Source organism: Dipteris shenzhenensis, chromosome 7 (assembly GCF_047967505.1).
Source record: "Dipteris shenzhenensis isolate YYH24624 ecotype China chromosome 7, Dip_SZ_1.0, whole genome shotgun sequence".
Lineage (NCBI taxonomy): Eukaryota > Viridiplantae > Streptophyta > Polypodiopsida > Gleicheniales > Dipteridaceae > Dipteris > Dipteris shenzhenensis.
In genome coordinates, this window is record NC_141602.1 from 58,916,108 (window position 1) to 58,929,678 (window position 13,571).

The window sequence follows — 13,571 nt, forward strand, 5'->3', positions numbered from 1 at the left end:
CTTCTTGCCACAATGGTAACACTCAATGTTCCATGCCCTAGATTTGCTACAAGACTTCTCTCTTTCTTGGGACTTCCCCTTGAACTGTGATTTGCCCCTTTGCACATTTAAATTTGCATCCTACTTGTTGCCATTCATAGACTTCTATCTAATCTCCTTGGCCAAAAAGAAATGCCCCAAGCTACTAAAAGGGATGATGGTGATAATAAGGCCCTCAGTGATATTACCACATGTTCAACCAATTCAAACCATGAAGTACTAGATTACTTCAAGAACTATACAAGTGGTAGTGCCCTCATAGCAATGCCAAGACCACTAAGGGAGTCAAAAGTATAAGAATGTGATAGCATTGGTGAGACTCCAATATATGACAGCCCAACCAAAACAACAATCAACCTCGCCCTTGAAGGGGATGAAGAAAAATAAGTGCTCATTGGGAAATAACTCACCCAAGAAGAAGAAAAAAAACTCAAGGCCCTCCTAATGGAATACCAAGATTTCCTAGCTTGGTCATACAAAGAGATGAAAGGAATTTGGCTAGAAGTGGCCGTACACACCATACCTATTAGGGAAGGTGCCCACCCTAATGTCTGTGAACCATATCAAATAAATCCCAAATATGGCACTATGGTGTATGATGTACTAGAAAATCTCTTAGATGTAGGATTCATCTATGAGATAGAGCACATCGAGTGGGTTTCCCCAGGCTAAGGATATGTGTGAACTTAAAGATTGTGAATACTGCCACCATCAGGGTTCACTATCCCTTGCCCCTAACAAAAATATTGTTAAAAAAGGTGGCATGATCTGAAATATATAACTTGTTAAATGGATTTAGTGGCTACAACCAAGTGCAAATCGATCCTAAAGGTTAATCTAAAATAGCATTTGCAATAGAATGGGGAATCTTTGTCTACAGAGTCATGCCATTTGGATTATGCAATGCCTCGACCACATTCCAAAGAGTTATGTTCACCACTTTCAAGTATTTTCTTAATAAGTTTCCATAGGTCTTTTAGGATGACTTGTGCAACCATTCCAACAAGAAAGAGCACCTACAGTTCCTTGAAGCCATTCTCATCAAATGTAGGGACTAGAGCATCTCCCTAAATCCAACAAAATGCCAAATCATGGTCGCCCATGGAGTTGGAGAGGGGAGGAGGAGTTGCAAGGTTAGGAAATGCTTTTGGACGTGGAGAGCAAGGAAGCATGGACACTTGAGAGAAATGCTTGGAATACCAAAGTAGACTCAACATAATGCCCCAAAGAGTGTGGGCTTTATTCCATTATGGGGTATTTATTCAAGTTGGAGAGCTTCTCTCTCTGCATGTAACACAAAGTTATAACACAAAGCTGTATCACAAAGTTGTAACACATTCTCTTTCTACATGTAGAAGTCATATGTAGAAGTTGTAATACAAAGTTGTATCACAAAGTTGTAACACATTCTCTTTCTACATGTAGAAGTTGTAACACAAAGTTGTAACACAAAGTTGTATCACAAAGTTGTAACACAAAGTTGAAACACAAAGTTGTAACACAAAGTTGTATCACAAAGTTGTAACACAAAGTTGTAACACATTCTCTTTCTACATGTAGACGTTGTAACACAAAGTTGTAACACAAAGTTGTATCACAAAGTTGTAACACACATGAGAGCCTACTCTCTATCCAAGTTATTGGTGGAATTCTTTTGGATGGAGGAGTGTGACCAAGCCTTTGGGCTTCTCAAATGGTGCCTAATCACAACATCCATCCTTATAGCTCCCAATTGGGATATTGATTTTCATGTCCACACTTATGGCTCTAATTATGCAATTGGGAGCATACTATGCCAACCTAGGGATCATATGAAGGATTAGCCAATTTACTTTGCTAGTTGTTGCCAACTCAATGATGTCGAAATAAGCTACACAACAATGGAAAGAGAAGCACTAGCAATGCTTTATATTGTCAATAAAATTTTATATTATTTTTTTGCAAATGATTTTGTATTCTACACCAATCATTAAGCAATGTTATATCTTGTAAATTGTCCATGTACAACAGGAAGAATAACTAGATGGCTTCTCTTGCTTCAAGAATTCAATTTCAAAATAGTGGTTTGCAAAGATTCTCAACATTACATTGCTGATCACTTGTCCCAGGTCAGATCTAGAGAAGAACCCATTGGAGTCAAAGATGACTTGCCTGATGCCACATTATTCCAAATCGAGGCTGTCCTAGAATGGCATACTGACATCATTGGATATTGTCAATAAATTTTTCAATAAATTTTTATATTATTTTTTTGCAAATGATTTTGTATTCTACACCAATCATTAAGCAATGTTATATCTTGTGAATTGTCCGTGTACAATAGGAAGAATAACTAGATGGCTTCTCTTGCTTCAAGAATTTAATTCCAAAATAGTGGTTTGCAAAGATTCTCAACGCTACATTGCTGATCACTTGTCCTAGGTCAGCTGGAGAAGAACCCACTGGAGTCAAAGATGACTTGCCTAATGCCACATTATTCTAAATCGAGGCTGTCCCAAAATGGCATACTGATATCATTGGATATTTAATGATGGGAAGACCCCCACCAGAGTTATGACCAGTGGAAGCCCGCAAACTCATAATCAAAGCTGCACCATATCAACTCATGGGCAAATTTTACAAAATAGGTACATATCAAATCCTGCATAGATGCATCATGGCACATGAAATCCCACTCATCATTCACAAAGCGCATGAAGGCATTGCAAGAGGACACTTCGCTAGAGAAGCCATAGCTTGAAATTTCTTTTAGCTAGCTATTGGTGGCCCACAGTATGGAATGATGTGTCTGACTTCGTAAAAAAATGTGATGTATGCCAAGGAATTGCCAAACCCCAACACAAAGACTTCAATCCCCTAGCCACAATCATGGCATAACAACCCTTTGAAAAATGGGGAATTGACTTTGTAGGACACATACATCCTACTGCTAAAGGAACACAAGTCTAATCCATCATTGTGGCAACATTTTATTTCACTAAATGGGCTGAGGCAAAAGCAGTACGCAAAGCGGATGCTAGAATTATTGCCAAGTTCCTTTATGAAAATGTGATCACATGGTATGGTTGCCCCTTGTAAATAGTCTCTGACCAAGGAACACAATTTTTCAATGAAGTAATCCAAAAACTTCTCCCTGAATTCATGGTTGTACACCAAAAGAGTGCTCCCTACTATCCTCAAGGGAATGGGCAAGCAAAATATACCAATAAAACCCTCTGTAGTATCCTCACAAAGGTAGTGGAAGCCAAACGCTTTGGCTGGGTGGAAATATTCAACTCTATCTTATTGGCCTATAGACAAACTAGTATATGGTTTAGAGGTAGTGGTCCCATTAGAACTCCTTATTCCCAGACTACGAGTGGCAATACAAGAGCACCTCAATGATAAAGAATTCCTAGAAGCACAATTACTCCACCTTGAGAAGCATGATGAAATGAGATTAAGAGCCTACCATGCAATGACAACATAAAAAAGATGAAGGCATGGTTTGATAGAAATCTCAAGGATAAGGAGATTAATGAAGGTAACCTTGTCTTGCTCTACAATGCCAAAGTTCACAAGGGCAAATTAAAATATCAAGGCCAAGTACCTTATAAAGTCAAGAAGATCAACCCCATTGTCGCAATGTTCCTTGAAAGTTTGGATGGAGTGCAATTCAAATCGATGATCAATGGCAGTAGACTCAAGCACTACTAAGACAGATCACAACTCATCAACAATAAGTCACAACTCATCCATGACAATTCGCAATCTAACATGAGCAAATTAAAAGATTTTGGAACCCCAAATCTCTTTTAGTTAGGACTAGATTGTTACACGTGCACTCACTGGCATCCGTTCGTGTTTGCACATATAGCTAGAGCAATCGATTTCAACATAGGGCTCGGAGGTGATGATAGAGTCCTAGCTGCCCTATGAAAATCCAGCAAAATAAGCATATAGTTAGTCCCTGCCTAGTTATTAGGTCACGTGCAATCACACAATTTTGCATAGGCACATAGTAGTTTGCATCTATAATTGTGTCACACACTTTCATTCGACACTCTCAAAGCATGAGCTAAATTCACATCTCTCACACCACACACACCTATCATACCTGCATACCAACTAATCTACAAGTTTAATGACAAATGGTACACCCTATCCACAATGGATGCAGAACCAGAAGCAATGCCAAAGCTAAAGATTATTCGACAAAAGAGTCCATAGCCTCAGCAACAATGAGGTCCTCGCCAAAGTTCATAGCCATCTATCTCCTCTCAACCAAAGGAACCACATGCATTTGTGGTTCAGAGTGATGGCTCCAAGGAGGATTCCATGCAAGAAATGGAGACATAAGAGGTACCAATGCAGCACCAGTCACCATCTGCCTACACAATCATTGATGAGGCCCAGTCCTTGGAGCTTGTGTGGTCACCTCCATTGACTTATACACTTTCCAATGATGCCAAAGATTTCCTAGAGCAAAGGGGACTTGGATGTTTATTCAAGTGCCTACAATCCTTGAAGTACAATCCTACCATGACTACATACATCCAGAAATTTCTCCATTCTTATCACTCCAAAGATGCAGAAGTTGGCAAATAAGGAGCCATCACTGTAAATCATAGTCCACTCAATATTATACTCGATAGTACAGTAATCCAAAGGGCCTTCTTGCTTCTAACTAAAGAGGCAAAATACCCCACAAGGCCTACCAATGCCAAATTTCTAGAAATTCAGCCTCTCCTTGCCAAGGGCATCAAGTTTCATGGGGATGGAATACTACTTTGCACAATCATTGACCCTCGTTTCAAGGAAGAAGCAACATTCCTGTCCACAATCTTAGGGATCAAGTGCGGTGAGAATTTCTCCAACATTTGGTCATCTTCTTCACAAAGAAACTTGATGGTTTATTTGGCCAAAAATGTAAAATTCACCACTTATTGGTAATAATCATCAATAAAGAGGTGCAAGAAAAGGAAATGACTCTCCCCTTGTCACCACAACCTATTGAGGATTTGGACATCCTCTTGTCACCCGTGTTAGAGCCATCACAATATTCTCCTTATACCACATTGCCCAATGAGGATGTCATATAAGAACTTCCTATGATGGTTGAAAATGTGGAATTTCCCCACGAGATGCTACAGATCAACGCACAGTTGCAACCAAGAGATCTCCTTCAACAGCAGAAGCAGTAAGAACCAGAGGCTACATTGGTACCAATCTCGCTCGTCAACATCATGCCAGTAAATGAGCCACAAGGAAATCTAGTACAAGATTAGCAACACGACTACTGCACCCATGTCAGACCTACCAATGGAGCAACCCCTACCAATAATATAGGGTCATCAGGATGGATACATGGGCACTAGTTGTGTCAACAATTTCACCAAACCTAATCACCATCTGCCATCCTCCATCATCAAGTCAAACAGATGCTTCAAATGTCAGAACTATTCTCTAGCTTGGCCAAGGAGGAGCATGCCTGAGAATTGGAAAGATAAACTATAGTAGACATCCAAGACCAATTCCACTAAATTGCAAGAGAGGTCATGGGCCCAAATAGATTAGATAGATATTGAAGAAGTGTGCATGAACCATGATCTCCAAGCTTAGGAGAAAGCAGTGCAGGATATGACTTCCAACATCCACTAGAGCTAAATACACATGACAACAACACTTCACACTATAGCATGCCTCCTATGACCAATTGACCATATGTATAAGAAAAAGTTTGATGAGCTGCACTCCCTCAATGTAACCATCTCAAAACTTGAACTCCGATTGCTAGTGCAAAACAATGAGGCAATGGATGACACCTCAAATGAAGTCCCACTACAGTGCACGACCATGGTGTACCAAGAGCTTGTGGCTACTCTATAAGTTGAAGATCATCTCAGAGCATGAGCACTTATCCAATGAAAATAGCTCCCAACTCAAGATCATATCTACTCATCCAAACAAAAAATGAGAACGTTCGATAATGGCAAAAAATGTATGCAAAATTTGCCAAGACCTATCAGAAGATGGAAAAAACAACTTCTTCCTATCCACACATCCTTAAAGGGGTAAAATCAATCTACCACATGTCTTCAAATGAAAAACTTTGGGAACCTTAGCAAAACACAAAGAACTTTATAGAAAAGAATGCCCTCGCCATAGAGGAATCATTGTAGAGTATGAGAACAGCTTCAACCCCTAAATCTTTCAGACTAAGAGCTTCAAACAATTCTTGAGGAGGTATAGAAGTGCTTGGTATAAAACTTGTGGCAAATAACTTGACAGAAGAAACACTGTTAAAATGGTATTTCTTCTTAAAAAGTGAACCTACGATGGACAACTTGTAGTGAGCCTTCTAGAAACCAAGAGTTTTTACAAAGAAACCTTCAGGCATTGCAACTTCCTACCATAATCCGTGCATAATAAACATTGGTGATGATGTTAGTGATCTTGTACAATAAGAAACCATCGTTTGGAATATAAGAAAAGATTTCTCCTTATATGTGATTGAGTAATAAACTCTTCATGGCAAACGAGAAGCCTTTAAACCTTCAACATCTAGAGAGAATGCTGCTGCAAATGTTGCTTCTGAAGAAAACTATAGAGCATCTATATAAGCCTCTCAAAACTGTAGTGGAATAAACTTGTTGGTAGATGGCCGCTCAACTACCTTTCTTGCTAGCTTCTAAGTGTTGTCCTCACTTCGTTTTGCTACATAAATGCGTGGCTTGGCTTACCTTGCTATGTTAGTAAAGGTTACTAACCTTGACTTATAGAAACAAGAATGTATTGTAGATAAATGACTTAAAAACATATACAAATAGGGTGACCAATAGGGAATGACAGGATGCAACAATGGACAAATAGTAGCAAGAAATGGAGCGCTTAGCTATGAAGGAGAATAGCTCCATTCTAAAGCACTAGCTTTGACAATTTAGGGAGCTTTATGTCTCAAGATGGACCTTCTATCGCATTTCATGTCCAAGATTTTATTTGTTATTTTTTTCCCTTCAAAATAAAGTGATGAAATATGAGGGTTTAAGTCGAGCCTCTATTTAGCAGTGGGTCTATGCTCCATGACAAAAGGAGATAATAAAACATTGGGTTTGACCAATAAATGAATGCAACAAGATGCAAATCTATCAAGCTGCATATATTCTTCATGAAGATTTGCAATGAAACCATAGCCTACCTACTAGTAATAACAAGGTGGCAAAACCGCTATGGCAAAGCTTTTAATGAAGCTTTTAATGAGTACATGGATAGCAAGAAGACTAAGCAAACTTAACATTTTAAAGTCATTCAAATACCTAAGCCTTGGTTTCTATACTTTATGTGCTGCACCGAAAGCCAACCCAAACAAGTAACAAGGTGAATTTCATTCATGTGGCCTACCCGAGATGGTGCGCAGAAAAGGGAGCAACTTGAACACTAAGAGAGAGAGAGAGAGAAGAAGAAGAGGAGGAGAGAGAGAGAGAGAGAGAGAGAGAGAGAGAGAGAGAGGGGGGGGGGGGGGGGGGGGGAGAAAAAGATGGGGGTACAAATAGCAAGACATACGATTTCAAGCGATACAAAAAGCAAGTGGAACGTTACCCAATCATAACAAGGTGAAAATTTTCAATAGGCTTGCCAGGGGGTGTCAGTTTCCAGATAGATACAGTTGTTGTGGTATGATAAACTAAAGAAAGATCACCCAATAAGAAGATTCACACACTACGCATCCATTCAAAAAATTGAATAAAGCTGGTCTGATCGAGGGGCTACTGTTGACAGTTTGCAATAATGAACGGATAGCAAACACAGGAAGAAAAGTGTGAAGACCATCTCCAAAACTATGTGAATAGCAAACATAGGAAGACAGTACCATCTCAAAAATTGTGCGTGGGAGAGATCAATGCAAAGCAAGCATGATTTAGTGTTCACAAAATAACCTTGTGAGTTGCCACGCAAGAATAGCAGTAGGTCCATCTCAAATTCTTGCGATTGTGATAGGCTGGATAGATAGGGTTGAGCTTAGAGAGTGATGGACCAGTGAGCTGCTAAATCTTTCGTTTGGCATTGTCAAAGATATGTTCAAAACCTTTTTATTCTTTGACATCCTTTGCAGACAACTTATGGCCAACCGCAATGACATCTTTCCTAGAGTTTTCTGATTGCTCGACGATTCGATATGGAACAAGAGTCAAAGCTACACTGCTTATCTCTACGCAAGACTTGAGATCTCTAAGCATCGATGATCATTGTTCCTTTCGCATCTCTTAGATCAAAGGCCAAAGCGAAGATCCACTTAGGCAACCGGCTCGAGAAACCGAGGCAATGGGACTGTGCCCAATAGAGCGCAAGGGGACAACCACTTGGCAAGAGAACTTGACTGCGTACGGGGGCTACATGGGTGACCTTGTCAGGGGGAAAGGAGGGGAGTGGAGGTGGAGGGAGGCAGGAATGGATCAAGAGGGCTCGAGGGGAGCGGAGAAAGCGAGGGGGAGGAGAATTCGGGAGGTGGAGTAGGGGGGGCGGAGGAGGGGAGCGGGAGGTGTGGTGAGGCAAGGGAGGAAGCTCGAGTAGCTCGAGCAGAGGCTATGTCGATGGCTATGGTGTTTGAGCAGGTGCAAGCAAAGGGGAAACCAAAGATTTGTGACGTGTCCCCAAATGTCAAGTGGCTATAGATGTTTAGGAGTGAACTGAATGTTAGGCTCTCATAAAATGGAGCTTGAAGTCAGTCCGTTTGCATTAAGGACGTGCATAAAAAGGAAGACTAGCAGGAATCAAAACGACGCACAATGAATTCAAAGAAGTGTCCATTAATAACCTGGACCAATAAAAAAATACGACGTCAACCTAAGCTCAATTAATCAAAAGAAACTATTTTACCTTTGAGAAGAGAAGAACTATCACTATACACTACCCATAGAGGGCAGGCAAATGAAAATAAAACAAGGTGGCAATGCCATTGCCACCTTTGAGGCCTGCAAAAGGAAAGAGAAGTTACCACAATCTAACCCTAAAGTTCCAACTAACTACAATTACCACTTTTCTCAAAGGAAAACCATCATCTACACAAAGCCACACCCATTCCATAGGCCAACAATTGGGAATTTTCAGTTTCACTACACAACTCGAGGGATTACTATAGCCTACGCTTGAGCCGGATCGAGTTTTTCGTACTTAATACGAGTTTCCTTCAAATTCTCCACCTGCACTAGTATTGTACGATGGTCTACATCGAATCGTGGGATGAGTTTGCAAAACGAGCTGTTGATCTTTTTCGGGCCGATCCCCTTTCGGTTGTCCTAATTTTCTCCATTGATGTTTTGCTAGCACCATTGTTACTCGCCTGGCATTTCGGTCTTCCTCTGGTCTTTCTGCAATCGATCGTTCCAATTTAGCTCTTGCTTGCCGCAACCCTGCGCGTATCGTTCGAATTGCAGCTGTATTCGTATTTTATAAATTAGCTCCTCTGCAACTATTTCCTTCTGGTTGCATTATTTCTTGTCATCTGTTGAGGTGACATCTTATTTCTCCTTGACAGACACGATATACCATGAAATACCGGCATTGCGACGGAAAGCTGGTTCTGAAGGTCACCGATGATCGCGTGGTATGAAGATGCGTTTTGTTGATTGTGTGCTTAGGTTTGTGAATTAAAGTTATGCACGAAAAGCTGCTCAATGATTTTCTACTAAATTGAGATAATGTACCTTCTTTCCGAGTAAATTGAGTCTGACGTAGCCTTTAGATATTTAGTGCTTGAAGTTTAAAACGGACCAGGCACAAGATGCAAAGAAGATGGAAAAACTCAACAACTTATTTTTCACATTGATGGCTCGGGGTCCTGATGGTGAGACTCTACTCCTTAATATGAAATAGAGTTATTATGCGTACAGATTATGCACGATTTTTAAACAGTCCTACTTATAAGCTGCTTACATATGCAGCTGATATCACGGAGGACTTATCTAAGGAGTCTCTTGCGCCTCCACCTGCCAAGAAAGGCAGGGGAAGAAGGCAATGATTTTCTTTTTCCCATTCAAAATTGTAGACATACTCTTCTTCCGTCCCAGGATACTTTGGGATATTTTTGTAGGCATGAATGACATAGGACTTGTCTAAGGACTGATTTGCACCTCAACTTGGCAAGTAAGGCAGGCAAAGAAGACGATCTATAAGTTTTTTAATACAGGAATTAAAATTTCACTTCGCCCGTTCGCCCAATGCTTTTTGGGGTATTTTGGTGCAGAGGACACAAACTAAATGGAGAAGCTTTAGTATAAGCAGGCATGGACAGGGGGATTTTGACAGTAAGTTGTAACTTGGGGATTTTATTTTCTAGATGGCATTAGTTTGCGCATGTTCGCGCATACACACTGTGCATCCCTCTGTGGTTATATTAGTAGACATACATCTATTAGCTTGCTAAGTTCGTCTTCCTTTTGTTTTTCAAAAAAGTTTTGTTACCTCTTTTTTCTTCTCTTTCGTTTTCTCTTTTATTTTCTGTGTAGATTTTTGGACTTTAGAACAACAAAAAATCCAAATTTGTGTGATTGGATATATTCTAGTCTTACAAAGGTATACATATTAGCTTGTGGGTTTTTGTGCAAGGTCTGGGTAAGTTTTCCATCTTTTATGGATCATGACTCGAGAGCTTCAACTTAAAGCAATTTGGCCTTTGGCAGAGGCATAGGGAGATATTACATGAAATAGTGTTCTCTCTTTACAAGAAGCAGCACCTTCAATGAAGAGGTTCTTGAGAATGCAAGCTTATCTTATTAGCCGTTTTCTAACTTGCTAGCCCTGTCATGATGTGTCTGCCCTTTAAAGCTCTAAATATAAATGTTTATTTGGAGCTTTTACTTGTTGGTGAGTGCTCAGTGTATGTATTTTTGCAATGATATAACCCACAATTTGGTCTGATAATTGGTGTGGATTTCATTGGAGCTCCTTGCTATGCAACGTTAAAACTTATCCGGTCTGCTTTTTACATAGAGGATCTTGCCTAGATTTATTGTATTTTACATATTGTAAAGATTTTGATGCAACTCTTCCAGTTGTGAAGGCCTTTGCCGTTGGTAATAGCCTAGAATACATCCACCTGGCAAAACCAATAGACAACGATGTTCACAAATCGCTAGGTAATACAACCCCTTAAGGTTGAGTCAGCAAACTAACTTCTCAGTCATAGGCTTAAAAACCTCAAACCACCCCCGCTTGGGTCTAGACCACCTTAAGTAGCCTGCCTGATAGTAAGAGCTTCATCCCATAACATATGCCCTCCCAATTTGACGACATATCCTTTGGTAAATTCCAATTGAACCAAACCTCAAGCCATACTGGTGGCAGTTGTACTTTGCTGGAGTACAGCTACACCAATACAAAGACCTCTGGTCAGGCCAATCACAGACCTGCTCCCATCAAAACCATGATTGTGTTGAAAGAGGGCAGCACCGCCCACCTTTATGGGGACATTAGGGCTGCCCAGGGTTTTTGTTGTAGTTGTAATATCCCCTAATTTTGGGCAGGTATCCAGAAGGGAGCAAATTTTTCTTGTGTTGATTGAGCAGGGTCTGACAGACCCTGCTGTCTGCAGCAGTTTATGTTGGCAACCTTAGGAGCTGCTCTGGGCTGCCAGAGGCAGTCCCAGATCTGGGCAACAAAGGCCCAGTGGAGAGGCCTTTATAGGCCAGGTAGGGGAGCAGACAGGTCTGCCAGACCTGGTGGACAGTGGCCTATATAAACCCCCCCCCCCCCCTCCTCCTCCCCCCTTTCCCCCTTCCCTCCCCAATTTGGTTCGCTATACTAGCAGTCCCCCCTCACAGCCCTTCCTGTGATTTTATTCCTGCCTATCCTGCCTACCTAAGCCTCTCCTACAGGCATGTGGAGCAGAGTTCTGTTGCAGCCAGAAGTTCCTTCAGTCTCTTGGAACCCTACAGTGGATCCTTGTTCACAGGTTCGCTATTTTGGTGCTGCAATAAATCTGCAGTTCTGTACATTGTGTTTATTCTGAGATACCTGTGAGTTAAATCTGTATTTACGTGCTCAGTAGTGTGAACTGTTTCCTGGGCAACTCTTTCTCTATTTTTCTATGTGGTATCAGAGCCCACGGTGTTCACATAGCACTCAGATCAGCCAGCTTCTTAGAGCCATTCTCTCTCTCTCTCTCTCTCTCTCTCTCTCTCTATATATATATATATATATATATATATATCGGTGAGCAGACTTGTTGGTTATGGAGGTGACTTTTGTTGTCGGGTGTGTTGACTTCGATCCCCAAGATCGATGTCTGATCGGAGGGCCTTGCCTTGTGGCCTGACGTTAATAAATTTCTTTTCTTCTTCTTCTTCTCCCTCAGAATGAGCAAATGGGAAGGCCCCAGATTCCCAAGGGCTAATAGAGAGATGCTGAAATGGGGAGGAGACAAGACAAAAGAGATGCTAACCATGCTAATAATAGGGATTTGGAAGAGGGATCCCCCACGTAGTGGCAACTCAGTAGAATTCTACCAATCCATAGAGGAGACAATAAGACCGCAAGCAACTATCGAACGATCATGATAATAGTATAATGACAAGACTATATGGTAGTATACTCGAGCAGAAAATCAGCAAATGGGCAGAAGAGCATGTGAAAAGAGCACCATCTCAAGCGACCTTCAGTCCAAGCACTCAACAATAGACCGGCTAGTAACAGAATGAGCTGCAACAGAGGGGGTTAAGAACAAGAGGAAACCAATTTACTGTTTTTGTAGACTTCAAGAAAGTCTTGGACATGGTACCCCGCAAAAAGGATTGAACAGCTGCAAATACTAAAGAATTCAGGGCAGCCACGCTCAGATTGTTTGAAAAGGTCCTCGTAGAATTGGCAAAGTCCCTAGGCGATGGATGAAACCCTAAGGAGAATAATTGTAATAAGTGGTATAGGTCTCACCAACGCTCTGCACCTTGTTCATGGGTGAATTATAAGATTGGATGAGAGCATACAGTGGCACTTGGAAGCATTAGGCAAAATTTTCCAACAATCAGGGATGAGAGTCAATATTGTAAAGACAAAGGTCAACGCCCTTTACATTTGAAGAGGAAACCTCGAAGCACTGAGCAGTCACAACATATAAATATTTGGGCTTGAGTTTCCGAGAACAATTACAAGTGGAATGCATATGTGGAGGGAAAAATTATGGGGGAGTCTGAAGCCCTATATAGTTTCTAAAACAAACATATGTAGGAGCTGGGAATGAGGGAGTTCCTGTATACAACGATTGTTCAAATAGTGGTCCTCTATGGATGCCCATTTGGGTACCCGGATTATCCAAAGAATATTGGAAAAGAATAGAAACAATTCACGAAAGATTTCTCATAGGAGAGCTAGGGATCAATGTGCAAACCCTCTATCCCATCATGTTAGCATAGACATGGATGCTACCGCTTGAAGGGGAAGCTCTATGCTGATACGTAGCACACTTTTACAAGGTAAAGAGGATGGACGCAAGCCAGACTCTCATACAGAGCCATGGAGGCAACAAAAGATTCAGGTTGGCATAGAGAGGGAGTCAAGTG

General features: G+C 41.0%; 1 protein-coding gene across 2 annotated transcripts; it reads left to right on the forward strand.

Annotated features, from left to right (window-relative positions):
• Positions 1-9,037: 9,037 nt before the first annotated feature.
• On the forward strand, positions 9,038-10,399 carry LOC147900580 (Signal recognition particle, SRP9/SRP14 subunit). Of its 2 annotated transcripts, none has more exons than XM_087377323.1 (4): positions 9,038-9,308; positions 9,554-9,622; positions 9,793-9,862; positions 9,960-10,399. In XM_087377323.1, the coding sequence occupies exons 1-4, from the start codon at positions 9,237-9,239 to the stop codon at positions 10,034-10,036; spliced, it is 288 nt and encodes a 95-aa protein (XP_087233449.1). In that variant the 5' UTR covers positions 9,038-9,236; the 3' UTR covers positions 10,037-10,399. The 2 variants fall into 2 exon arrangements, with proteins under 2 accessions (XP_087233449.1, XP_087233448.1); XM_087377322.1 differs by having other exon boundaries at positions 9,048-9,308; positions 9,769-9,862; positions 9,960-10,391.
• Positions 10,400-13,571: the final 3,172 nt, after the last annotated feature.